We start from the raw sequence: 27,307 nt of genomic DNA on the forward strand, positions 1-27,307 counted from the left end.
GAAACTCGTTTGTCCAGCAATCTGGAAGGAAAGGGGTATTGTCCCTTTAAAGGCTCTCTTCAACAGTGGGGTGAAGGGAGAAAGGGATGGACAGAAAGGACAGGAAGACTTTGGAAGTTTTTTGTACTATAGCAATTAAAATTAAAACGTGTATTTTAGATAAGGGTGGTCTTTTGAAGGATTTATTTAAAAAAACTCTATGTCTGAAGATCCAAGCATTTAAGGCTAAATATGAATACTCAGATTGTGCATCTAAAAATCTATGCAAGGATTTTTTAGAGATGTGATTTTATAATCTTCACCAACACACTAATGCAATATTTTTAAAGCAAATTTTAAACTAAGGTCCTGTAGACTAACATGTTCTGAGTAAATATTATAGTACTGCACAACTGTTTTTGTCAGTAAATTCAGAAACTGACAGTATATACCTGGGGGTTGGCAAATGCCTGTTAAATGGCTTCATTACCACTTGAATGGTCCTTTAACAGTTTCAGTGTTGTGCTAATAGGTCTGGCAGGCTGGAAGGCTTTTTCACTTTTAAGTACTAGATCCGCTCAGAAGGAAGACTCACCAGGCTGCAGCAGCCAGCTGTGGTGGGAGCCTGCAGGAAGGGTCAGAACAGGGATAGGAAGTGGTGGAAGGGTGGACATTAAGACCCAGGGGTGTACCAAATTTTTGGGTGCCCTACACAGCTGCTGCATATGCCTAAGGACCGCCCTGACTGTCTTGGTCCTCTCTTTTTGTATGCTTGAAGAGGGAGTAACCTGACAGTCCCAGCCACACGTTTCAGAAGCCATCGCTCCGCAGAGGCCCAGGTAGGTCCGAATCACTGATCAGGATGTTGGGCTCTGTTGAGAGGAAGGTGGTGGGCTTGTGATTCCCCTCGCACATGGTGTATTCCTCCAGGTGCTGCTGTCTGATGTGCCTTAGGATCTCCTTTGACAGGAAATGGCTGTCACTGTCTCCTGACTCTGGAAAATAAAACAGAAAACAAACCCCGCCGGCTCCAATGGGCTGGAATACAAGGCAAGCTGAGTCTCCAGCAAGCAGAGTCTCCAAATCCTTCAGCAAGAAAAGGTGCCATTGCTGCCTATGCATCTCACACCTACACGGTGGGGCACTCTGGTGCCTCTAGTGGTGGCAAGGCCACAGCTAGAGATTGGGGAGACTGTTACACTATGGGCTAACAGAGGTGGGTTTGTACAGACCTAAAGGTCAGAGGTTCAGGCCTTGCAGCTGCTAACACAGCCAGGTGTCTGGCATTGGACTTTCTGAGTGTTGGAAGAAGGGGTGAAATGTAAAGCTGCTGGCTGCTCTTCTATCCAAACATTTTTGGGGGAGGGGAAAGAAAATGCCTTTTGACCAAAATGAAAATTTTCTCTTCCCCCCACCCCCACAAAAGTTTGAAACATTTCATTTATCAGTGACCCTGAGCCCCCCGCCCCGTTTAACATTGTTCCCCCAATGGAAAACAGGGGAATACACGCAAAAAAGAAAGAGAATATAGGGGAAAAACCCACTCTTACACTTCTTAAACTTTTCGCGCCCTTTCTCCGGTGGAGAAAAGTGAAAGAGTGAGAGTGAGTGCGTGTGTTTTTTCCCCACCAAATGAAAACTAAAACAACGGAAAAATTTCACTCAAAATTTGAGCAAAATGAGAAATGTTCCTCTCCCAATGTTTTTTTAGGAAGTCCTGCTGGGGTTTTGTCATCCAACTCCAGCAAACTCAGGAGAAACAGGCAGATGGTAAGGGCTTTCCTACCCACAGCATCAGAGTCATCTCTGAGGGATAGTGGCTGTGTTCTGGGATCCCCTCTGTCTTAGAGCCTGGGGAGAGGCATCGGGGACCCCATTAATCAGGAGGCCTTGCACATGAAAGGTCCCCAGCGCACTGCAGAAACCTCCCTGTGGCCCAAGGAGCTGTGGTGCCATGCCACAGGAGCCCATGTGCATTAAATGGCCCATGTGCCATACGATGGGGACCCTGACAGTGAATACCAGAGAGCACCCGTGAGACGATGGTATAATCCTGATACTAACTGCAGTGCTGAGTGTGCGCCAGAGACCACAGTGAGCTCCTGTGCCTGAGGATCAGGGCCTGGAGAGGAACCCAGCACTTCTCCTCTCCTTGTGCAATCCCCTCACTCCTCACCCTCATACACAATGAGCCGGTAGCAGCCTGCGCACTCCTTGGAGTGCTGTAAGATCTCCCCCAAAGTCCTGCAGAAGAGTTGGGCTTGCTCCAGGCGATCCTCCCGGCTGAAGGTGGCACTTTCATCCTGGGACATAGCGTAGAGGGACTGCAGCGGGGGGGCGTACTCCACAATGCAGTAATTCAGCTAGAGGGATGGGAGAGGGAGAAATGTGGGCATTACCCCAGCAGTCCTGAGACCACGGCTAAAGCATCCCTCCCCAGGCAGCTGGCCCCTGGGAATCCCAGCACTGCTGGTAGAACCCTTTGGGGTCCCCTCTTATGCACAACGCAGCAGCTGCCAGAGCTCTGCCAAGCATGGTCAGACCTAGGCTTTTGGGGGTTTTGTGCAAATTTGCCCATGCAAGGACCATCACAGATCTCTCCCTACTGTACCCTGGCCCTGCTGCCTCTGGGCAGCCAAGAGACTCCCCACAGCTGCTTTCTCTGCCTGCTCATGAGCATGGGGGTGAGTCTGCCTCTACGCTGGGTAGCCGGACTGGTGCAGTCAGCACTCTGCTGTCCAAGCGGGCAGGGGGACAAGGCCCTTTAGTGTCTGCCACGGCCTGATAGTGCCAGAGACAGATGGGAACAGGGAGAAGGAATCAGGGATGGTGATCAAGCTGGAAGTGTGTGTATGGGGGGATGGAGGGAGGCTGGAATAGGGAGGCCTTATCTTGCTGGATGGGGTTATATGCCAAAGGCTGTTGTTGCTCCCAATACAACGGGTCAGTGCTGCTCCTGGGTGTAGCTCCATTTAGTGCAGACAGGAGCTCTGCTGAGTAGAGGTAAGTAAACTGGGATTTTCCTGCAAAGGTTTATGTCTGCAAGGAGAGGCCTTGTGTGAATCCCAGGGCTGTGCAAAGGCATGTGCTTCTCTTCATCCCAGCTGCTAGATGCTGTTCTGAACTGGCCCTTTGGAGGCTCTACAGCCCTGTCTTGGAACGAGGCCACCTTTACACTATTCATGTCTCCTGGCTAGAGATGGGCTCAAGCCAAAATCCTGCACCTGAATTTTTCAACCCTTGGGGGAATTTGGATCCACAGCTAAACTTTGTGTTCCAGGCCTGTCTCTGCTCACATCCGCCTTTCCTGTGGCCCTTCAGCTAGAGAAGCGTGATGTTAAATTTACCTTTTTGTCTTCACCCAAAATTTTATAGATGCTTTGTTTGTAGCTTCTCCATTTAGTGCCAGCCCGGTCGAGCTGCAGCGCTGGGAGATCCTTCCAGTACTGGATGTGGCTGTCAGCCTTTTGCAGATCATCGTATACCTCACAGCTCACTGGAAGAAGGATGTGCAATTTCCAGGTCTCCTTGCACTTCAGCAAATTGTTATTGGCTCTGTTAAACTCACTGATCAAGTCTTTAAGGCCTTAGAGGAAGAGAACATGGAGCAGAGACAAATGAATTCAGGACAGCAGCTTTCTGCCTGGCTATTTGGCTCCCCTTAACGTGTGCAAAGGAGGAGTTTTATTACAAAGGATTTTGTATTCCTATACAAACTGGGAAACAACTACTTACATGGCAGAACTAATTTTAAATACCCGACATAGTAAGACCAGGCTAGTCCATGTGCTACGTTGCGGTTGTTCTTTTCACAGATTTCAGACATTTCCACTGCGGAGGGACTCTACGGATTGAAGAAAGAAATGCCATAAATAAACCATCCCATAAGCTAAGCGGGATTTCCTCCCATGCACACTGGTGACTGTGTTTCCCGCTGTCTCTCTGAATACACCTGAAAGCCAAGCAGCCATGCTTTCCCCTGCATGAGCTGTACGCTGCAGGTCTAGAGCTCCTCAAAGAGCTTTACAAACTCAACCCTAGTCAACTCCCGCAGCAGCCCTACAAGGCTGGTCAATCATCATCTTCCCTTAATAGATGAGGAAAAGGCGGCCCACCAGGGTTAAGTGTCTTACCCCAAATCAAAGAACAGGCTCGATTCTGATCACACACACATGTATAACTTCCAGGTCTGCTATACACCACTATGAGGCCTAAGGTTTCAGTGGCACAGTTGGGAATATAGCCCAGAAATCCAGCCTGCAAGTGCCCTGCTTGAGATGCTCAAAGGCACCTAAGGGTCCAATAATTTTAGTGTGGACCAGTGGCTGGAAGCTCATGCTGTCACACAGGTGTGGCAGCTGAGACACATGATCTATCATCTGCATAGCTTGCCTCTACAATCCATGAAACTACTGCATGCAAATTAGCTGTAGAATAAGGGTGCTGATTGGCTGAGTTACTTCTGATATCATCATGGCCTAGGACTCTTAGTCATGACTCTTGGCATGACTCTTGCTATTGCAGGGGTGAAATCTGAGAAGTCAAAATGGCCTAGAATTTAAAACTTGGATGGTAACAGATGGTGAATCCTAGTGGCGATTGAACATGGTGACATTCCAAACAAAAGAGCTCTCAACCATGTTTGTAGCTGTGTCCATCACTTCACCCTGACTCAACAGAGAGTCTAAACTTCAGCGTAACACACAGACTGGTGATAATCCCAGGATCGTATTATATAGAGTAGGTGTTCAAACCCCTTGAGCATCCTAGATCCTCCTTTTACACCAAAATCCTCTCAGTTCAAAATTTCTTAAGGGTATCTATTTCTCACCATGGGCCAAACTTTGCTCTCAGTTTTAGTGGTGTCGTAAATTCCAAGGCCAGAAGGGACCATTGTGATCACTAATCTGACCTCCTGTATCGCACAGGCCAGAGAACTTCCCCAAAATAATTCCTAGATCAGATCTTTTAGAAAGACACCCAATCTTGGTTTACAAATTGCCAGTGATGGAGAATCCACCATGACCTTTGGTAAATTGTTCCAGTGGTTAATTACTCTCACCATTATAAATGTACGCCTTATTTCCAGTCTGAATTTGTCTAGCTTCAATCTCCAGCTATTTAATCTTCAATCTAGGAGAGAAAGCTATAAGAAGAACCCATTATTAAATATTTGTTCCCCATGTAGATACTTATAGAGTGTAAACAACTCACCACTTAATCCTCTCTTTGCTAAAATAACTAGATTGAGCTTTCTGAAGTCTGTCGCTGTAAGGCATGTTTTCTAATCCTTGAATCTGGAGTGTTAATTCAGAGTAACCCTAATGAAGTCATTAGAAATACCCTGGATTTACACTGGCATTATCGAGAGCAGAGGGTAGCTTTGTAAGCCTGCAGCACTCCCATTAATTTACCTTTGGAGACAGCAGCTAAATATACCCCTCCTCCCAAGCATTTGCTTGAGTGCCAGGTTTAAAAATGCCAATGTTCTAATGCCAGTGGGAGTTCTGTGGGTGCTGGGGATGGTACTGGAACCCTGAGGTGGTAGTGCTCATTAAAAGCTAGTTGGATTGAGTAGTTCGCTAGTTTCCCTGCTGACACGGATGGCGGCATCAGGACGATGATATCAAATATTAAGGGGTTGCACTAATGAAAGGAAGTTTACTGCATTGTGGCTTCTAAAACAGTTCAGTTGGAGGAAGAGCAGAATGTGCAGACAAGGCAGGGTGCATCAGCCGCAGCAAACATGGTGAGGTTCCATCTTAGAATCATGGAAATGTAGGGCTGGAAGGGACCTTGAGAGGGCATCAAGTCCATCCCCCTGCGCTGAGGCAGTACCAAATAAACCTAGACCATTCCTGACAGGTGTTTGTCCAACTTGTTCTCAACAACCTCCAGTGATGGGAATTCCACAACCTCACTTGGAAGCCTGTTCTAGGATTTAACTACACTTAGAGTCAGAAAGCTTTTCCTAATATCTAACCTGAATCTCCCTTGCTACAGATTAAACCTCCCTAGGGATCAGAGATGGGCCTGACCTAGCAGCTCAGCTCTCCACCCTCTTTGTGATGCAGGATCGTTCCCTACAGCGTAATCCTCAGTGGTTGCCCTAGTCCAGATGTAAAGGACCAAGGAATGTCTTCCACAGATATCTCATCCTGAAGAAGCATCTCCTGTTATTAACTATTACTAGTGGGAATGATTACTAGCGCTGGTGATTTTTATAGCCTGGACAGGATACATAGCACCAGAGCAGAGCCCCCTGCCACGTGAGTTATCTTTATTCTCAGTTTTCCTTTGCTCAATTTCAGCCCACGGCTCCTAGTTCTACCCTGTAAGACGACAAATGAAGCTAGACTGAGATGAACGGTACTCCAACCCACTTCAGAGCAGCCACCACAGGGGGTCCCAATGAGTTCACAAAATTGATTGAGAAACTGATTGGGTTCAGTTGGTACAATTCCCATGTACAGCGGCAACGAGACATCTCGGGATGGGTCACCACTTGTGGGGAATTTGCGACCTTAAAGCATGAGTCCATGATGTGAACTAGAGAACCCAAAGGGTGTAGCTAGAAGACTCAAAGTGTTATTCGTGGCCTGTCCATTAGTGGAGGGCAGAGCGCCACACAGCCTGGGTTACACAGGCCTGCCTACGCCTGCCAGGATTTCTTGGGATTCTCTAGGGAGCAGAGGGGCGCACTGCCAGGCTGCAGGGGATTGGGGTGTCCTGCCCTTACCTGAAGCCCAAAGGCGAAGCTGAGGAGCTGGCAGAGACAGACGAGGATGAGGTTAAGGAAGAGCTGCATCCAGGTGTCGCTGAGCAGGGCCATGTAGGCGCAGAAACTGACCAGCAGCAGGAGCATATGGCAGCGCAGACTTGGGCTCAGACAGGCATTCACCACCCTCCACCAGCTGCTGTGGTGTCTGAGGGACAAGGAGACAGGGCTATCAGTCTGCACCCTGCAGATCGGCATGCTGAGGGGTCTCCAGGCCCCGCACACCCCTGGCCCTGAGAAGGAGAGACCCCCACTGTATTGATAAGAACATAAGAATGGCCATACTGGGTCAGACCAAAGGTCCATCTAGCCCAGTATCCTGTCTTCTGACAACGGCCAATGCCAGGTGCCCCAGAGGGAATGAACAGAACAGGTAACCATCAAGTGATCCATCCCCTGTTGCCTATTCCCAGCTTCTGGTAAACAGAGGCGAGGGACACCATCCCTGGCAATCCTGACTAATAGCCATTGATGGACCTATCCTCCATGAACTTATCTCATTCTTTTTTGAACCCTGTTATAGTCCTAGCCTTCACAACATCCTCCGGCAAGGAGTTCCACAAGTTGACTGTGCATTGTATGAAGAAATATTTCCTTTTGTTTGTTTTAAATCTGCTGCCTATTAATTTCATTTGGTGACCCCTAGTTCTTGTGTTCTGTGAAGGAGTAAATAACACTTCCTTATTTACTTTCTCCACACCAGTCATGATTTTATAGACCTCTATCATATCCCCCTTAGTTGTCTCTTTTCCAAGCTGAAAAGTCCCAATCTTATGAATCACTCCTCATACGGAAGCCGTTCCATAGCCCTAATCATTTTTGTTGCCCTTTCTGATCCTATTCCAATTCCAATATATCTTTTTTGAGAGAGGATGACCACATCTGCACGCAGTATACAAGATGTGGGCATATCATGGATTTATATAGAGGCAATATGATATTTTCTGTCATATTATCTATCTTTCTTAATGATTCCTATCATTCTGTTCGCTTTTTTGAGTGCCACTGCATATTGAGTGGATGTTTGCAGAGAACTATCCACAGTGACTCCAAGATCTCTTTCTTGAGTGGTAACAGCTAATTTAGATTCCATCATATTGTATTTATAGTTGGGAATATGTTTTCCAACGTGCATGATTCTGCATTTATCAACATTGAATTTCATCTGCCATTTTGTTGCCCAGTCACCCAGTTTTGTGAGATCCTTTTGTAGCTCTTCACAGTCTGCCTGGGCTTAACTATCTTGAGTAGTTTTGTATCATCTGCAAATTTTGCCAACTCACAGTTTACCCCTTGTTCCAGATCATTTATGAATATGTTGAATAGGACTGGGCCCAGTACAGATCCCTGGGGGACACCACTATTTAGCTCTCTCCATTCTCTCCCTCCCCAGCCCAGGGGTCCCTATAAAAGATGGGTGGGGACTCAGCCAGCCGGGAGCAGGTAGGCCCATGCTGGGGAAGTAACAGCTACAGCAGTGCCTGCCACCTCCCCAACCAGCACTGTAGAGTTTACTGGGGAAGGCAATCAAGCCCCAGTGTGGAGTGCCGTTGTTGGGGAGCCTTCTGCATTGGAGGCCCTGGGGTTTACCTCAGCCCAGGCAGGCCCAGGCAGTTTGGCTCCACTGGGGCAACAAGGCACCCAGAGAGATCTGGTGGGTTTGGATGTGAACCTGCGCCAGAGATGAAGCAAACCCTGACCCCACACAGGACAACGTGAGAGAACTCCCTCAGAAAACATCCTCCCACATAGATCCCATGGGCTTTAATAGGTGTGTGGGACATGGGCATGAGACAGCCCTAAGTTGTGACTTAATAGTCATGCATCTTCCTGCCTGGGCATTATGGGTAATGGGCAATCTGCAGAGTTGTTCCCAATAGTAAAGGCACAAAAGACTAGAGAGAGAGAGAAGAGGGAGGGATTGAGTAGAGAAATCCGAGGGACATCAACAGACAGGAGAGGGGGCAGATGGGAAACCACCACAGAGACCAGATTGCAAAGCCTATGCCTCTTTGGATTCCTTTACAGCTCCTGTATAGCGAGTAGGAACCATGCACCTGCGTTCGCCCACCTCCCTCACAGGGATTAGTTCTCTTACTTTCTTTTCTGGACCATTTACAAGTGCCACCCTGAGCGTGCCTCTCAAGAGCAGAGGGCTGTAAACTCAGTCACCTGGATTGCACGTGCCAAATCTCTTCCATGAAGTTGCAAACCCCTCTGAGCAGCGCTCCGATCTGCAGGGCCATGAAGTAGAAGGTGAGGTTCTCTGCGACATGGTGCCAGGATTCCTCTATGTGATACAGGGCAAAGACGCAAAGAGCAATGAAGCCCCAGGTTGCATAGTGAGCCCGTTCCTCCCGAGGTTTGGGGATGATCAGGGGAGTTTGGATGCTGGGTCTTTCCATTTCATGAGACATCTGCAGCAAACAGACACACCCAGACATCTTAAACACTGATAAAAACAATAGCTCAGAGGACAGTCCCAGACATTGTTAAAAAGCAGCTAGGAATAAGGCAAATAAGACAATAAGATCTTGGATTTCTAGAGCATCGTGCAGAATCCCAAAGCACTTCATAAACCTACACAATTTATTCATTGACCACTGACATGCAGCCACCTCTGGGGTGGTTTAGCTCTGGATGTTGCAGGGCACTGCTCTGAAATGGCTCTTTCCAAGGGACTGTGGCGCGGGGGCATGTAAGCAGGCTGGTGAAGCAACAGGGGCATGGGCAATCAGACTGAACACAGAGCAGATCCAATGGCCCCAAATCCTGGTGGTGAGGAAGGTGGGGAGAAAGTGCAGCAAGAGGTGACTGCTAACCAGCCTAGCCTGGATGAGCAGGTGCCCTTCATCCCAGCTGTGTCCTACCCAGACTACTTGTCGATCCTCTGTGCAAATCTATCTCATGCAGACTTCCCACAAAGGGCTGGAATTTGACCTATATGCACTGATTTGGTGGGGTGGTTTGTCAGTCATCTTCCCACAAGAGCTCAAAATTGGCCCTTAAAATGCAAGCAGCAACCTTTGAAACTCTAACCTTGAAGCTTTCTTAGGGTCATCTCTTTCCTGCTTCAGGAGCTCTTTAAGGCCAAGTGACCCTCTGTTACCATGGTGAGAGAGGATCAGACTGTAGGGAGCTTGTTATGGCTTTAGAGAATTCGTGACCAGCTGGCCATTTCATGAGACTCTGGGACAAATCCTCAGGACTAGCCTTTGGATGCTTGAGGTCATTTGTGGGGAGGTGGCACAAAGATGCCTCTAAGCCACCTTTGCAGGTCCTTGAGCCTTCGGCTGCCGAGACTGGTCTAGTCCCAAGGCACAACTTAGAGCAGCCTCAGGGCTTCTCTAAGTTGTACTGGCTGCCAATGGCCCCAAGGGACCATTCTTGCAGCTGGGGAGTCCCAGGACAGAGGGACACCCATTGCCCCAGATGTGCACCCAAGGCTGGGAGGAAAGGTGGACTGAAGATGCTAAGTTGGCTCTGTGCCAGCCCAAGGAGAGATTTACAGAGGAACAAATTAATGAGAACTTCCATCATCAGCCTCAAAAATCAGCAGGCAGCAAGCAGTTGCCACAGAATTTTGCAGCGTTCGACTCAATACTGTTCCCAGGCAAGCAGCACTGAGGGGGCCAGACCAGCATCTTGAACCTTGGGTTCCTTTCCGATCTGCATGCACTCAGGATCCCATGGGGGAAGTAGCAGCCTCGTTTGATCCCCTCTGAGCTAGAGGCATCTGAAAAGACCAAATGCCAAAGGACTTGGTGAGGTCTGTTGTATTCATTTAGATGGACTATATGGGCCAAAAATGTTAATATCACCCTGTCACTGTTTAACCCTAAATAGTGTTAAGCAAGGTTTGGTATACAGAAACATTACTTTGCTTAGTATCATGGCAAACACCATTCAAGGTTTTGTTAACCTTTTATTAAAAATATAGAGAAGAAGGAAAAACAGTTAAAGCATTTTAAATATAGAGTAGTAAGTAAAACTTATTTCAGCAACTGTTTCTTTTTTTCTTATCTGGAGAGAGATTTTAGAAGGAAGAGAAAAAGTTATTTGAGATTGGTTGGAGCCGTCGTTGTTGCTTTTCCTGTTAAAGTTGAGTCCTGTTTCCTAGAAGACAAAACATGACAAAGACACACGAAGGGAACAAAAAAGAACAGCAAAGCTCAAAAATGCAGCTTCTGGCTCTTTGGGGTTGATATTTTTTTTATAAAAATTACCAAAAAAAAGTTTGCTGTTGCAATAGCTTTTGGTGGTTTGAGATTTAATGTGTAGTTAATGGGGTAGCAGCTTTTTATTAAGCTGGCATTTTGTTAACAAGAGAGCGGTTGTTTAAGTTGTCATTTTAGTAAAAGATTGCTTTAGCAATCTAACAATTTAAAACATTATTTCCCTACTTTTCCTTTTAAAAATACTTTTATATTAAACCTTTAAAGTTTTTACTGTTTATAAAAGCCTTTGTTAAAAATTTTTAAAAGAACGTATACCTTTAAAACAATCCCCTTTTTAAAAACAAAAGCATTAATGGTTTGCTTTGCAAACTAGAATAACACATGTAAAATTTTAAACAAATTTTTGTTTTAAATCAGCTTTAAAAACCAATTGCTTATTTGCGAAGATATTAGCTAGTCACTAGTGGGTATGTATTAACCCGTTAGGCCCCATCTTGGGTGCCAAAATTGTTGCATTAATTTAGATGGACTGTATGGGCCAAAGGAATGTAACACTCTCACTGTTTAACATTAAACAAGGTTTTGGGTTGGGTATACAGAGACTTTAGCTTGTTTAGTACCATGGCAAACAGACCATTAAAAATCATTTTAAGCTTCTATTAAAAGTATAGAAAAGAAGGAAAAACAGTTAATACTTTACATTGCAAATGCTTTAAGACAGCCTTATTTTAACTACTATTTTTTTTTTTTTGTGCATTTTAGCTGGAGACAGGTTTTTAGATGGAAAAAACCCTTGTTTGACAGTCTTTTAGGTGGTGTTAAATATGATAACTGGGTTTTTGGGGGTGGGGCGGTGAGAAAAGAAGTTAGTTGAAATGGGCTTGAGCTGTCATTGCAATAGCTGTTAAAGTCCAATCCCATTTCCTAGAAGACAAGACAAAGATACATGAAGGGGACAGAACAGGGCAGCAAAAATCAAAAATGCTGCTTTTATCTCTGGGGTTGATTTTTACCTGTAACTTTACTGCTGGAGAAACACAGGCAGTTTTATTAGCTACTTTGGGACTCAGCAAACTTGTACCAGAGTTGGGCTGTTTAGGGCATTGCATTTAGCTGCCTTGGTTTGATCACAGGGTACAGCCATGTTGCAAAATGTACACTTTTGGCTGTCTAAGCCAAACTCAGACTAGACAGGAGGAAAGGTGGGGAAGGAAAAGGACACACTGGAGGGGAGGGGCAGGGGAAAAGCCTCACAATGTCATTTGGCTTGGTTTCTTTGGCCTGGTCAGGACATTTTTTAAACTTAAGATGACAAAGACCCGGGGTCCCAGGACATGGCAGGGGTGACCGCCATGGAGATGAAGCTCATGTAACACTGACAGACTGCGGTCTTCAGCAGTTCCAAGAATTTCCCTACACCCCCCTTGCGAGGGGCGGCGGGGGAGGAGGATGTATACCCCCCTGAATTTACCCCATCCTCCCCAGTTTTGTGAACTAGTTACATTCAGTGTTGCCAATTTAGTGATTCTTAGGAAAACTGAATTGAAATTGAAACATTAATACACTTTACATGTTTTTAAAGTGTGTATGATAAAATACGTGTATCTGAAAAAGTATAATAGATTTGAAAACTATGAACATAGACTAGCTTCCTTATACAGCTGTTGTTTTTTTATGACGTCAATGCATTCATTTTGGTGATATTGGCCAACCTAATAATTTCAAATTATGATTTGTAAGCAAAGTCTAAATGAGCTCTCCCTGACAGCTAATAATGAGCTGGGGGCTGGGGAGAAAGGCTTCAGGACCAGATTGTATTTACATTCACACCTAATCTACCTAGGTATCCAGCAAACAGAGCTGCGTTGCCCAATTGATAGATTTTGGCTGGGGTTGGGTTGCAAATCACTTGAATGTGGTGGTGGTGGTGGTGGTGGGGAAATGAAATGTTGTTATTCTTACTGTATGAGTAAAGGGCAGTAGAACTGTACTTAGCCTGTGCTGATTGAGGTTATCAAGAGAGAGGGTGGGGACAGGTGTTTTGCTTGATGCTCTGCTTGAGTCACGAGTACTATTTGAAAACAGAGCAGATTAGGCTCCATAGATAGTCTTGTTTTGTTAAGTGACCACTACAGCTGAAATCACTGATAATCAGGTCTAAGTGCTTAGACCTGCTGTGGGACAGTGTTTCTGTGGAAGAGATGGCCCAGTCTGCACTAGCAGCGAGGTTCCCCCACTGAGCGCTCAGCTGAAATCACTGAGAGCTGGGTGGAATCTCAAGAGACCAACTCGCAGAAGTCACAGTGGCAGGTGGCAGCAGAAGGTGATGGCGCAGGGCCGTTGGCAACAGATGGATGGAGTGAACGGTGGCACAATGAACAACAGTGGCCAGAGTGAACAGTGAGCAGTTGGAGGAACAAACAAGGTACCTTCTTGCCCCCAACCTGGGAGGTGAACTCATGTGAAAGCACTCTGAACTCTGAGTCTCCACTGACCAAGGATAACACCGGTGTGTGCTAATGAGGCTGTTAAGAATGCTGGAAACACAACACAGTTCATGCGAACACACATGGTTGTGGCATCGTACTTTCTATTTAAGCAAGAGATACCACACACTACAAACTGGAGGCCAATGTTAAATGCATTGTCACTTGTTCATCCTGAAGTTGAACACTGGTTTCGAACAAGACCAGCAAATGCTCATTATTTTTCTGCAAGAAACTCAACTGATTGGCTAGAAGCATGTGGTGCAACAGTGAAAGACTCAACAGTTGAAAATGTGAAGGACTCTCTCACCGTGTTCAAAAAATTTGCATACATGGCTGAAGAACGCACCAATGCAAATGGGCATCAAGTATTAAGTCATTGTGTAGTTATCTCGATGTCAATGGTAGGCCAGTAGATGCATTTCCAGATGTTCAAATTATAGAAGACACATCGGCTGCATCTGTGACAACCCTCATCTTAGAAGAGTTAAATGCTCGTCAATTGGACCACAAACAGATGGCTGCTTGTGCATTTGATGGAGTTGCAAACTTCTCTGGAAGACGTGGTGGAGTACAAGCTTTGCTAAGAGAAAAGTGTAACCCTAATCTCTCCTATACACACTGCAAAGGCCATCTACTCCAACTAGCGCTAGTATGAGCTGCAGACTCTTCAAAAGACATTTAAAACGCTATAAATTTAATGTCTTCATTATATTCTTTTTTCAGCAAGAGTCCAAAAAGACTGAAGATCTTGGAAAATATAGAAGATAGACTGGGACTGAAGTTCAAATTAGTCCAACCTGGGAAAACCCTCTGGCTTTCTCATGAGCGATCCTTGGCTGCTGTCTTAAAATTACTCCAGCCGTTATTACTGGCTTTGGAAAGTATCTACCAAGATGGGATGGATCTAAGTAGTGAAGCTGGTGGATTACTTTTGATATTACGTTCAGAGAAGACTATTGCCATTCCCTCTCTTGTAAGTCTACTGTTGAAACCACTTGGGTCATTAAACAATGCCATCCAGGCATCTGCTACAACAGTAGTAGACCTTTGTCCAGCAATAGACGCTACATTTGGATCAATCAAAGATCTATCCATTGAAAAAGTACTGGAAGAAGCAAAGACTTCAGTCCAGAAGTTGACTAATGAAGGCATTTATATTGAATCCTTAAGTGAAGAGGACAAGAAGTGTTTGTTAAGACAACTGAAAAAGTACATAGACTTGATTCTAAAAAATCTACAACAGCGACTTCCAGATTCTACTCAACCTCTATGTAGCTTTTACGGATCCCTGTCCTATAAAACACCGAAAGTTGAGTGGAGTGAGGCACTACCAGCAATGGGGCTGCCATGTGCTCAGGACAGAATAGAGAATTTGAACACAGAGTAGAATATCATACAACGAATGAATGAAGATTTGACTTCAACTTCTTTTCTTTCCATCACTAGTGGCTCAACCCGATCTTTATGCTCTGTTTCCTGGGATGAAAGAAGTAGGAATTCATCTCTTGCTACTCCCAGTCACAACAGCTACAGTTGAGTGTTCTTTTTCATCACTGAATAGAATTTTGTGTTCTGAAAGAAGTTGCCTTCTGCCTCAGCATGTGAATGAACTAATGAGCATATCAACTGAAGGAATGGAAGTACCGGACACATGAGAAGCCACCAAAGACGAATGCATTGCATTCAAGAAGTTCATTAACAAAGTTGTGCAAAATTATAACAAGAAACCAGGAAGGATGTAGATGTAGTGCTTCACAGAAGGCTTGAGTACCCAACTCTAATTTGTGTGATGATTTTAAAAAATGAGTTAAATCTAATAAAATGGTCATGAAACATTTTTCAGTTTTTACTATGGTGCTGTACAGCCCACCTTCACGCTCATGGTCTCACCACTCATCGGACCTGACCCCCTCCCCCCCATAAATTTGAACACCCCCGCCCCCTTTCAATTCCTGGGGAAAACTCTCTCTCTCTCTCTCTCTCTCTGCCACTAGATGGGACAGACCACCACATGCCGGAGGTGTGTGGGTTACACTCACTCCAGCAGTCAGTTTTTCTTTTTCTTTAAGTCTTTTTCTTTAAGAACCCAAAATGTGAGTGATGGATGGAATAGCCTCTCCCGCAGGAGCGGCAGAAGGTCCCTAACAGTGTGTGGGGGGGCCACCTCCACCCTATCCCTTCCACCCAAGCCCCTGCCCCCATGCTGCCCATTCCCCCAAGATCCTGCCCCTGCTTGCTCTTCTCCATTCCCTTCCCGCCATCGCTTGCCCTTATGGCCGGTAAAACATGGGAAGGCCATGGCCTCCTGGCTCCCCCATTCTGGCACCCTTGCCCTCCCCTCATTATTTTGTCCACCAATTAAAGTAGCCCCAATTTCTGATTTTGGTTCTCTGCTTGCTGGTTTTACATTTTTCTTTTTTACCAAACACAATTTTAAATTATATTAGTGCTTGAGTTATATTAGTAGCCTTTTCGTTTGGACTGATTTAGTTTTTGTGTGTTTCTTGTGCAACTTCTCACATTTACACTTATCATTACAGGGTATTGTGACATTTTATGAATTTACATATAGTTTTTACAGTTGAGTTCACAATTAAGTTAAATTTCTAGGCCCAATTATTACAACATAATCTCCTTTTTTAATTAATCAGTTCCCCATAGGATTGGACCTTTGTTTTGGTTCATAAAACCACAATTATAAACAAAAACCTTATTTTAGTTTAAGCCCATAGAAAAATTATTTGGTTGTATTTTAAGGTTTGCAAATTTTTTATTTTAAAATTGGGATTTACAAATTGTATTTGATGAGATGTTATAAAAATATAGTTAAACTTTTTAGCTGTTAATAAAACTAAAATCTTATTTTACCCTTCTGCTGGGTGGAGTCGGCACTAAGAAGGGCGGGGTTCAATATCTAGGGGTTCCTCTTAACACAACACAGAACTGGCTCAAGCCCCCACCTAGTAATCTGGGGAAATTTACCACCACCCTGGAGTGCCTCTAAGAGCCAATTCTTCCCCTTTCACAAGCACTGAGTGTGTAAAGAGAACTTTCATTAAAAGGAAAAGGGAACCAAGCATTAGTCTGGGAAAACACAACCACCACATTCACCAGCACACAACCCTAAGCGAACCCAACCTCACAAAGAAATGTTCCTTTAACACATCACCCCCCATCTCCCTCCGCTGCACCCTACTAACAGTTGGCTGTCCTTGGTTAGCAAAGACCCAGAGTTCAGAGGTGGGTTCACAAGGGTTCACCTCTCACCCCAGCAATGGGGGAGGGGCACCAAGCAATGTGTGCAGGCACTGTGTGCCTCTGTAACTGGCTGTTTGCTGTTTCCTCTGCTGCCCACTGCTTTACTCATACAATGAGTAAAACATTTCATTCCCCGGCTCTCAATACTGAAGTGATCTGTAATCCAGCACCAGCCAAAAGGGATCATTCTGGCAAAGCAGCTCCATCATCATGCCACATGCCTAGGTAGATTAGGCATGAATATGCAAACTAGGTCTGTTCCTGAGGTGTCTTCCCCCAGCTCATCACTAGATGTCAGGGAGAGCTCATTCACACCCTGCTTACACTTACAACTTATTTTATTTGTTGCTAAAACAAAGCGCTAGCTGCTGTTATATTTGTAAGATGTTTAATAACAAACCAGTTTTTGTTATTTTTTTTGTCTGTGCACTTAGAATGCATAAAGATGGAAAAAACATTTTTCTTTTTTTGCTGCTGATACATTTAAAGCTACACATTTATACAAATTGTGAAAACCTCATGCACTAGTGGTTAGATTTGCTTATCTGGAGAAAAACCTTTAGTGCTGATGGTATTTTTACCCAAGTGTGCTGCTTTTAAAAAGGCAGCAGCAAAATGATGATTTTGGGAATTATTTTTGTATTTGTGAGCTATTTGCAACACCTAAAGGCAGTCAAAATTTGAAGCAGGGCTGTCAATTAATCATGGTTAACTCAACCGATTAACTCAAAACAAATTAACTCGATTAAAAAATTAATCACAATTAATCACAGGTTTAATCGCACTGTTGAACAATAATAGAATACTAATTTAAATTTATTATAAATATTTTGGATTTTTTCTACGTTTTCAAATATATTGATTTCTGTTACAATACAGAATACAGTGCATAGTGCTCCCTTTATATTATTTTTATTACAAATATTTGCACTGTAAAAAAAAAGAAATAGTATTTTTCAGTTCACCTCATTCAGGTACTGTAGTGCAATCTCTTTATCATGAAAGTGCAACTTACAAATGTAGAATTATTATTTTTTTTTATAAAACTGCACTCAAAAACAAAACAATATAAAACTTTAGAGCCTACATGTCCACTCAGTCCTACTTCTTGTTCCGAGAATTGCTCAGACAAACAAGTTTGTTTACATTTATGTGAGATAATGCTGCCCACTACTTATTTACAATGTCACCTGAAAGTGAGAACAGGTGTTTGCATGGCACTGTTGTAGCTGGTGTTGCAAGGTATTTACATGCCAGATGTGTTAAACATTCATATGCCCCTTAGTGCAATCTGCAAGTTGAAACATGATCTCTTTCTGACAATCACCTGGGACCATTTGCTCGAGTCTCAGAGAAGTGGCCTTCTTGGTTTTGCTCCCATCTATCAGAATTTTCTTTTTTGCAGCATGCAGCAAAGAGAGAGGCTGGTCCAGTTGATAGAGACCTAGTCCTGAGAGACCTGGGTTCTACTTCCCCCATGGACTTCCTCTATGGCCTCAAGCCAGTGCCTTAGGATCAGAGTTTCAAAGGTTTTTAGGCACCCAAAGATGAAGCTAGCCATCTAGTGGGGTTTACAAAGCACCTAAGCTTCCAGGTGCCTTTGAAAATCCCACTAGGTTCCGAAATACCTTTGAAAATCTGGCCCTTAGTCTCTCCGTGCCTCAGTGCTCCATCTGTACAATGGGGATAACAGCACTATTCTACCTCACTGTGGGACTGTGAGGAGAAATAGGTTAGGGCTTGTCTACACTTGCAGCTGTAGAGCGCTTTGGGTTAAACCAGCCTTCGGAGAGTGCACTAGGGAAAGTGCTCCAGTCGTTCCACACTGATAGCTGAAAGCGCACTTGGCATGGCCACATTAGCAGCACTTGCAGCGGCATTGGGAGCGGTGCATTATGGGCAGCTATCCCAGCGTTCAAGTGGCTGCAAGGTGCTTTTCAAATGGGGAGGGGCTAGGGTGGAGTGTGTATGTGGGGGAGAGAGAGTGGGTTTTTGGGGTGCTGAGAGTGTGTCAGCACTGTCTTGTAAGTTCAGACCCCCCTCCTTCCCCGCCTCTCTCTCACTCACAGCTATTTGTTTTTTCCCTCGGACCAGAAAAGCAGTTTGAAAGGGCCACTTCCGCATTCCTCCTGAGTTCACAACAAAGACAAGAGAGGCCACTTCAGTTAATGGGATTATAGGACATTTCGGGAGGGCAATCAGAGCGCTGTAATGTAACTCCTCGTTTACACTGGAGCTGCAGCGTCTCACCCAATACGCAATAGCCGTTAATCTTCTCAGGGTGGTGGAGTACCAGGAGCGCTCCAGCCAGGGAGTTAGAGTGCTCTACGTGCCTTGCCAGTGTGGACGGGGAGTAAAGTAGAGCGCTCTAGGAGGCTTTATTGCGGTATAACGTGCAAGTGTAGCCAAGTCCTTAGACATTGTGAGGCGCTCAGATACTATGGTGATGGTGTCACATGCTATCCCTTCCCTTGGCAGGGCTGTCCCTAGCTATTCTGGGGTCCTACGCAGCCCCCCTGCAGGGTGTGTGTGTGGGGCCCCAGGCCTCCGTGGGAGTGGTGGGGGCTGGCCCCAGGTCTCCATGGGGGGGCAGGGCTGGCTTGGGCTGCAGGGGGGAACCACCTCCCAGCACTCAGCGGTGGCGCGGCTGGGGCCAGGTTCCTGCACTTCCCACCACAGGTGAGTACAGGCCTGACCCTGCTACAGTCCTCAGGGGTGGGAAGAGGTGGGGCTGGGGTGGGAAGAGGCTGGGCAGGGGCGGAGCAGGCCAGGGGCTTTGGAGAAGGGGTAGAATGGGGGTGGGGCGGGGCAGGGGTGGGAAGAGGCAGGGGAGGGGTGGGGGGCCTGGGGAAGAGGTGGGGCAGGGGCAGGAGCTGGAGCAGCTGCCCAGGGCACCAGAAAATTTGCATACTTTGTGTATGGGTAAGGACGGCCCTGTCCCTTGGTTTTGGCCCCTTCTTTTCACCTATCCCCCTCACATTTCCCTCTTTTCTTAATGTAATCTTGGCTGTACGTCTTCCGAATCCCCTGTGTTCTGTCTTAAACCTCACCCCCGGCAGAGGCATTTCTGTTTTACAGGATCAGCTGAGGACTTCCAGATCCTTAATTTAATTACCAGCCCTTTCTTATCTGAATCACTCTGCCTGTTTGTAAACGAAATACTGACTCCCTGCCCTGGGGCACAACCTGGGAGCCGGACCTCCCTGCAGAACTCAGGTTGCACAAGTCTTAGCGCCAAAAGAGAAAGAGGGCTTGGCTACACTTGCACGCTGGCTTGGCTACACTTGCACGCTCCCTCCCCCGCCTCTCTCTCATTCATGCAAAGCAAACATTAGCTGTCTGGGTTTTTTCTCGGAGCTTATAAGGGAGCTTTGAAAGGGCCAATTCCGCATTCCTGCCTGAGTTCACAACAAAGACAAGAGAGGCCACTTCAGTTAATGGGACGTTTCTGGAGGGCAATCAGAGCACTGTAAAACCTCGTTCACACTGACCTTGTAGCATCTCACCCAATACGCAGCAAACCTTATCCCTCTCGGGGAAGTGGAGTACCAGCAGCGCTCTAGCCAGGGAGTAAGAGCGCTCTACGAGCCTTGCCAGTGTGCACAGGGAGTGAGTTAGAGCACTCTGGGAGGCTTTATTGAGGTATAACATGCAAGTGTAGCCAAGGCCAGAGATGCTCTGTGGGATAGCTGACCAGAGTGCACCACTCCGAATAGCACCGCAAATACTGCAAGTGTGAACATGTTATTGTGCGGGCGGCTGTCAGTGTGAACACACAACAGCGGTTTTCCTTCGGCGCTCTCTGAGCAGCACTGTAACTGCCAGTGCTGAGACTTTGCCAGTGTAGACATGCCCTCAGTTAAGAGCTCTGCGTGGGGCTAGGAGATATGCCTAAACTGAGGGGAGGGGGCAGAAGCCCTGCCCCCTTTAAATGGCACCCCTGACACTGGTGCCCGAACTATGGCCCTGCCCTCATGCCGCCCCTTCCACCCAGAATCCCCCATTTTGGCATCCCTGGCCCAGGATCATAGAGGAAATTGGGAAGCAAGGACATCAACCCAAGTCTTCCAAGCACTAGGCTAGTGCAGGCCTCAATTCCTAGCTATCTACTGAGCCTTCCCCTCCTACAGAGAGTGGCAACTGTACTTGCAGCACTGGCCATGACCTGATGTCCCAAACTGGGTCCTGTCTGACTGGGTTTGGTACTAGTGCCTGTCACTGTAGCATCAGAAAGAAAAGGAGTACTTGTGGCACCTTAGAGACTAACAAATTTATTAGAGCATAAGCTTTCGTGAGCTACAGCTCACTTCATCGGATGCTGTAGCTCACGAAAGCTTATGCTCTAATAAATTTGTTAGTCTCTAAGGTGCCACAAGTACTCCTTTTCTTTTTGCGAATACGGACTAACACGGCTGCTACTCTGAAACCTGTCATGTAGCATCAGAGTGTCCCTCATGTTAGACTGACAATAGCCAGGGCCCTACTGGCCACATAGAGAGCTGTGCTTGGGGGGAATAGAGGGGGAGTACGAGCCAACAGGCTGTGGGAGGAAAGCTGTGTCACCTAGAAGGTCCTGCAGGGCTAGTGGGAGATGATCAGATTCCGGTGAGTCTAAACTCCTCAGGTATCAGGGGGTAGCTGTGTTAGTCTGTATCCTGTTTTTGTAAACTCCTCAGGTCTCCCAGTGCCAAGTGGGCCATGTGGGATGCAGTTTTGTCAGGAGGGCAACTGCCGCTCTGGTGGGCTCACAGGCCAACATTCTGGGGAGCAGTTTAAGAGAGAGACCCTCCCTCCACCAGACACCTCCCAACCCTATTCCCTGCCTCCTCCTCCCAGGTCAGCATGGATGACCATAGGCTGAGAACCACTGCCAGTGGGATCACAGAGCCATGGGCCTCCAAAGGCCCGGCTGCCTCCAGCCTCCAAAGCACCAGTGAATAAGAACAAGACAGAGGCAGGGTTCAAGCTCAAGCTGTCGGCGTTAGGTCTGGACCAGCTACCCAGGCACTGGAGGGCGGGAGCTGCTCTGCACCTTCTGGGGAATGCTGTGCTTACCTGTGGAATTAACAGCCCGTGATTCTTGAACCTGCTCTGATGTCTCCTGCTCTGGCAGTTGGCTTCACGCCCAGCCCGATACACTTTGCTTTCTGAGGCAGATCAAGAACAGAAATTGGAACCCATCGCTCTGCCACATGACAACTGAAATCTCTGCATGAAAATACCCAGAGTGGGGGTTTGTGGAAACTGATTCAGAGTCTGAAGATTCATTGAGAAGAACATCCCAGAGAATGAAAATGAAACCAGCAGCCTGCGTGCAATTAATCCCTTACAATCCTCCCACCCAGGCTGAGAGCTCGCCTGTTCTGTGGTCACACAGGCAATCTGCAACACAGGGACTGGATTCTTTGCAAAGCTGAGTGGGAAGCTGCAGGTGTCTCTGATATAAACTGATACTGGCCATTCCTAGAAGAGCCTGCATCTCAGCCATTTTATCAGCCATGGGGCTGTACCCTGATTTTTTTTTAAAAAAAGCAAGTCAAACAGGACTGGAACTTGTGGAGGTCAGCAGTTTGCTTGGGAGGAGTTTAACATCTGGCAGATAATGCACTGACAATGAGGAAAATGGTGTCACATGTATAGGTGCCCAGCTACCTCCCCCCCACCACACAGCCACATGTTGCTGTGGCTACAGCTCAGCAAATTAGAAGCAGTAAAGGTTGGGGAATTCCAATGCACACAAAATAGCCTCCCCAAACATACTGGAATGAATAGTACTTGAATATTTCAGTAGGGCTTAATTACCTTACACAGCTTTGAAAGTCCCAACCTTAATCATTAAAATCACTAATGAATCATATACGAGGGAAATAATCAAAAGTCAAAGTCCAATGAAGTCCCTGGGTGTCTTCACTGGGCTTGGGTCAGGCTCGCAGGCAGCAAATAGAATTCATAATTCAAAAATAAAAGATAGGTAGTGGTTCTCAATCAAGAGTACACATACCCCTGGGGACATGCCGAGGTCTTCCAAGGGTACATCAACTCATCTAGATATTTGCCTAGTTTTACAGCTTGCTACATAAAAAGCACTAGGGAAGTTAGTACAAACTAAAATTTCATACAGACAATGACTTGTTTATACTGCTTTATATACTATACACCAGAGGAGGGCAAACTACAGCCTGTGGGCCACATCCGGCCCGCGGGACCCTCCTGCCTGGCCCCTGAGCTCCTGGCCCGGATGGCTCACCCCTGGCCCCTCCCCCGCTATTCCCCTTCCCCCGCAGCCTCAGCATGCTGCCCCACTGGCGCAATGCTCTGGGCAGCCGGGCAGCGCAGTTGCAAAGCCGCAGCCTGACCCAGGGCTCTGGGGGTTGGATGGGGCACGGGTTCCGGGGGGCAAGTCAAGAATGAGAGGGGGGGTTGGATGGAGTGGCGGGGGAAGTCAGGGGTGGGAGGTCCGGGGGTGGTCAGGAGACAGGGAGCAGGAGGTGGTGGATGGGGTAGGAGTCCCAGGAGAGCCATCAGGAGGCGAGAAGCGTGTATGTGTGTGGGAGGGTCGGATAGGAGGCGGGGGCCGGGCCACGCCTGGCTGTATGGGGAGACACAGCCTCCCCTAACCGGCCCTCCATACAATTTTGGAAACCCGATGTGGCCGTCAGGCCAAAAAGTTTGCCCGCCCCGCTATACACGGACATGTAAGCACAATATTTATATTTCAATTAATTTGTTTTATAATTATATGGTAAAAATGAGAAAGCCAGCAATTTTTCAGTAATAGTGTACTGTGACACTTTTGTATTTTTATGTAAGTAGTTTTTAAGTGAGGTGAAACTCTGGGTATGCAAGACATTAAATCAGACTCCTGAAAGGGGTACAGTCATCTGGAAAGGTTGAGAACCACTGAGATAGAGGCCAAGATTTTCAATAATTGGTGGTAAATGTGAGGCTCCTGAATCTGCAGCCCCGATCCTGCAGACTCATTCATGCTTAGCTTGACTGTGGGAGTGGTCACTCAGGTTAAACTAAGCCTGTGAGTAAGTGTTTGTGGGATCAAGGCTAAAATATGGACCTGTATGCCTAAAATTAGCAGTATTACCAACCCCAGGCACTCAAAAACCATGAGTCAGGACCCCTATGATCAGGAGATTGGCTTAAACATCAGGAGGATTTTAAAAACAATACATCTTGGGTTCTTTTTATTTGTAGTTTTGAGCCTTTGCACTACATACAGGTCATGTTTTGAAGGTTTTCTTCACACCGGAAGGACTAGAAATGTCCTGTTTTTAACGAAAGCGAGATTCTCACATATTCACATGACTCCAGGAGGTAGGGCTTTGAAAGCCAACTATCAAGTAAGTATCCTGAGACTTGTGATAATATCACAAGAGATGGTAACACTGAGTTAGGCTCCTATTTTAGAAAACCTTGGCTCTGACTAATATTTCAATAGAGAAGTGCCTTCCTATTACCTTGAGGAGCAAAAACCTGCTTTATACAAAAGCCCCAGGTCGTGAACAGGAAATAAAGCACTGTATGCCCGTGAGTATCGACTGACGTCAATCACATATAACAGACAAACAATCGCTAGAACTAAAGCAAGTCCCAGAGAAGAAGTCAACAGAGGCCATGGGGTTTTAAAAGTTCAAATAGCGCCACAATCTTTGAATAGAATAAATCAGCATATTCCAAAGTGTGTGGTGTCCCCACATCCCAGGAGGAGAGGGAGAGGACAACTGCCTGGCTGATGCAGCCTGTGCAGACCTCTGAATAGTTCTAAATCTAAACTTTCACTTAAAGAAAGTAAGGCCCAGGTCCTCAAAGCTGCCTAACTCCTATTGAAATCAATGGCAGTTGGGGTCTTGATAGCTTTGAAGATGTGGGCTTGAAGTTGCTAATGGTTAATGAGCTGAGTGTAATGAATGCAGTACCAGCTGCCTGAGTTTTCAGATTTCAGAGTAGCAGCCGTGTTAGTCTGTATTCGCAAAAAGAAAAAGGCACCTGAGAGACTAACAAATTTATTTGAGCATAAGCTTTCGTGAGCTACAGCTCACTTCATCGGATGCATTTGGTGGAAAATACAGAGGGGAGATTTATATACACACACAGAGAACATGAAACAATGGGTTTTATAAACACACTGTAAGGAGAAAGAAAAGGAGTACCGGTGGCACCTTAGAGACTAACAAATTTATTAGAGCATAAGCTTTCGTGAGCTACAGCTCACTTCATCGGATGCATTTAGTGATCACTTAAGATGAGCCATCACCAGCAGCGGGGTGGGGGGAGGGAGGAAAACCTTTCATGGTGACAAGCAAGGTAGGCTATTTCTAGCAGTTAACAAGAACATCTGAGGAACAGTGGGGGGTGGGATGGGGGGGAGAAATAACATGGGGAAATAGTTTTACTTTGTGTAATGACTCATCCATTCCCAGTCTCTATTCAAGCCTAAGTTAATTGTATCCTGTGTATGATAAAACCCATTGTTTCATGTTCTCTGTGTGTGTATATAAATGTTCCCTCTGTATTTGCCACCAAATGCATCCGATGAAGTGAGCTGTAGCTCACGAAAGCTTATGCTCAAATAAATTTGTTAGTCTCTAAGGTGCCACAAGTACTCCTTTTCTTTTTGAGTTTTCAGAGAATCTGAAACAATAGCTTCATGGTGTGAACTGCTCCATTCATTTCAATAGGTGCTACCTCAGATGCCAGCGATGGTATTTTAAGTGCCAACATTAACTATTTCACTGCCAATCGAAGCAGAAGGGAAAAGAGAAGTAGTATATTATGAAGATCTACACTATCTACTCTGATTGACAGCTCATTTCAGGTAGGCCTTAGCAACCCATGATGGGGCTGCAGGGGAGGGGAGGTCATAATTGGTTTCATTTTGTTGAGCGGAGGGGTTTCAATTTGCTAAAGTCTAGGAAATGCTGGATTACATGAAAACACCAGTTAACCAAGGGGAGCATTAACTGACCAACACCAGGAGTAAGGGCAGAAAGAACGCGGGAAGGGATGTTTTACATCTGTGGAGTGGTTCTCATACAATAGCAATGCTGGGGCAGCTAAGGCTAGCAAATAACAAACGTTCCCAAATGACAAACAATAGTCAACAGCAGCAGCAACTGGGGCAAATGAACTGATCACTTAGAAGAAAAAGGCCAAGGGCCAGGTTTTCAAAAGAGCTCAGCACCCAGCATATCCCATTGTGACCACGAGGGCTAGGTCATCAAAAGAAGTTCCAGGAAGACTGGGCCATCAAATGGAAAACCAGGACTGTCTTGGGAAACTGGGGACATAGGGTCACTTTACCAGTGCCCAAAAGAATAAGCCTCCCTGGTTGAGAAGTTAAGGACTTGTATATTTCAGGTACTGTGCACAAAACAGAATTCTTTAGAACAGAACAAAACTGCTCTCCTGGGAAGCTGCTGAATCAAGTTTTCAGGTGCCCTTGATCATTTGCAAAATCCCATGTTCAACAGAGGCTCAATGTCCGTCTACTAATTAAAAGTGAGATACATAGCTGATTTCCACTAATAAGCTTGGTCATTTATTTGTTGAGAAATCTCACTCCTTCATTTTTCACAATGCATTCTGATGCTGCAGCGTCCTTCATATCCATCTTTTCCAGGGGTGAGTGTCCACAGAAGGATCTCCTTTCTTTCACTGAGAGTATCACTTATACTATGATACAATCTCATTTTAAATATATCCCGCTGAACTAATTTACCTCTGGCTACAAAATGATTGGATGGAGCAGAAATAAGCCTACTCAGAAACTGGGATTTTGTGCCTTCTATTGCTTGCAATAGTCTCCAGCTCAGAAGAATCCCATGGATCCATTTGTAACACCTATCCAGCTTTTCACATGGTTTGTGAGTTGCTACACTAACATCAGACCTCTTGGGGTTGGATTCCTTGCAATAATTTGGTTCAGTTCTATCGTCAGAACACAGCATAATATATGAGCTATTTACATCTACTTCAATTCTGTTTTTGGACGGTCTGGCTCCCAAAAGCCTCAGACAACACTAGTCAAACATCAGCTCAGTGTTCAATAATTATTACTAATGATCTGCATGAAAGAAACATTTTAACACTGCTAACTGCAGAAGAAAAGTGCAATCAGCAGAGACATGGAGATGGAATACAGGATCCAGAGCAGCTGTCATTGTAATGCAGAAAGAAATTCCATTTGTTGATTACAATCCAACTAACAAACGCTAGGAAAAACAACTTTAGGCTCCCGTTCTGCAAACTATTCTGTGCAGGCAAATCTCTGTAGGAGTCAGCGGAGTAGTTTGCAGAAGTGGAGTAGTTGCAAGCCTTAGCTTGCATAGTGTCTCTCCTGGAAAAGGCAGTGCCTGAAAGATGGCTTGTCTGCATTCCATAATCTTCCCTACACCCATGGCTCCTTGGCGCCTAAACATTTCTCATCACCTGTTGTCACGTTCTGGGGTGCAATCCAGACAATTGAGAGGTTGTGTCACCGCCTGTCCTGTAACCCTGGGTTCCTCAAAATGTTCTGCTGCTGTTGTGGTTCTCTTGTCTGGACACTCCTGAGTCACTGTGTATTGTGCAGCCCCAGTTCAGCACGCTAACCCCACCAGCCTGCGCACAACACA

General features: G+C 45.9%; 1 protein-coding gene across 2 annotated transcripts; it reads right to left on the bottom strand.

The window, feature by feature from the left end:
- Nucleotides 1-429: 429 nt before the first annotated feature.
- On the bottom strand, nucleotides 430-22,340 carry STING1 (stimulator of interferon response cGAMP interactor 1). 2 transcript variants are annotated; one of them, XM_038414193.2, is made up of 7 exons: nucleotides 21,738-22,340; nucleotides 8,930-9,174; nucleotides 6,719-6,905; nucleotides 3,715-3,823; nucleotides 3,327-3,565; nucleotides 2,156-2,342; nucleotides 430-974 (listed from the first exon to the last, which is right to left on the bottom strand). In XM_038414193.2, the coding sequence occupies exons 2-7, from the start codon at nucleotides 9,172-9,174 to the stop codon at nucleotides 790-792; spliced, it is 1,152 nt and encodes a 383-aa protein (XP_038270121.1). In that variant the 5' UTR covers nucleotides 21,738-22,340; the 3' UTR covers nucleotides 430-789. The 2 variants fall into 2 exon arrangements, with proteins under 2 accessions (XP_038270121.1, XP_043346951.1); XM_043491016.1 differs by lacking the exon at nucleotides 21,738-22,340 and adding an exon at nucleotides 16,625-16,880.
- Nucleotides 22,341-27,307: the final 4,967 nt, after the last annotated feature.

The sequence above is a fragment of the Dermochelys coriacea genome, chromosome 8, assembly GCF_009764565.3.
Source record: "Dermochelys coriacea isolate rDerCor1 chromosome 8, rDerCor1.pri.v4, whole genome shotgun sequence".
Taxonomy (NCBI): Eukaryota; Metazoa; Chordata; order Testudines; family Dermochelyidae; genus Dermochelys; species Dermochelys coriacea.

Bases quoted from the DNA above. Each gene is read 5' to 3' on its own strand.
- STING1 (XM_038414193.2), bottom strand. From the start codon at position 9,174: ATGTCTCATGAAATGGAAAGACCCAGCATCCAAACTCCCCTGATCATC. The intron at 6,906-8,929 runs GTGACTGAGTTT...CTTGTCCCTCAG, and splicing joins ATTTGGCACGTGCAATCCAG to ACACCACAGCAGCTGGTGGA. The intron at 2,343-3,326 runs GTAAATTTAACA...CCATCCCTCTAG, and splicing joins TTTTGGGTGAAGACAAAAAG to CTGAATTACTGCATTGTGGA.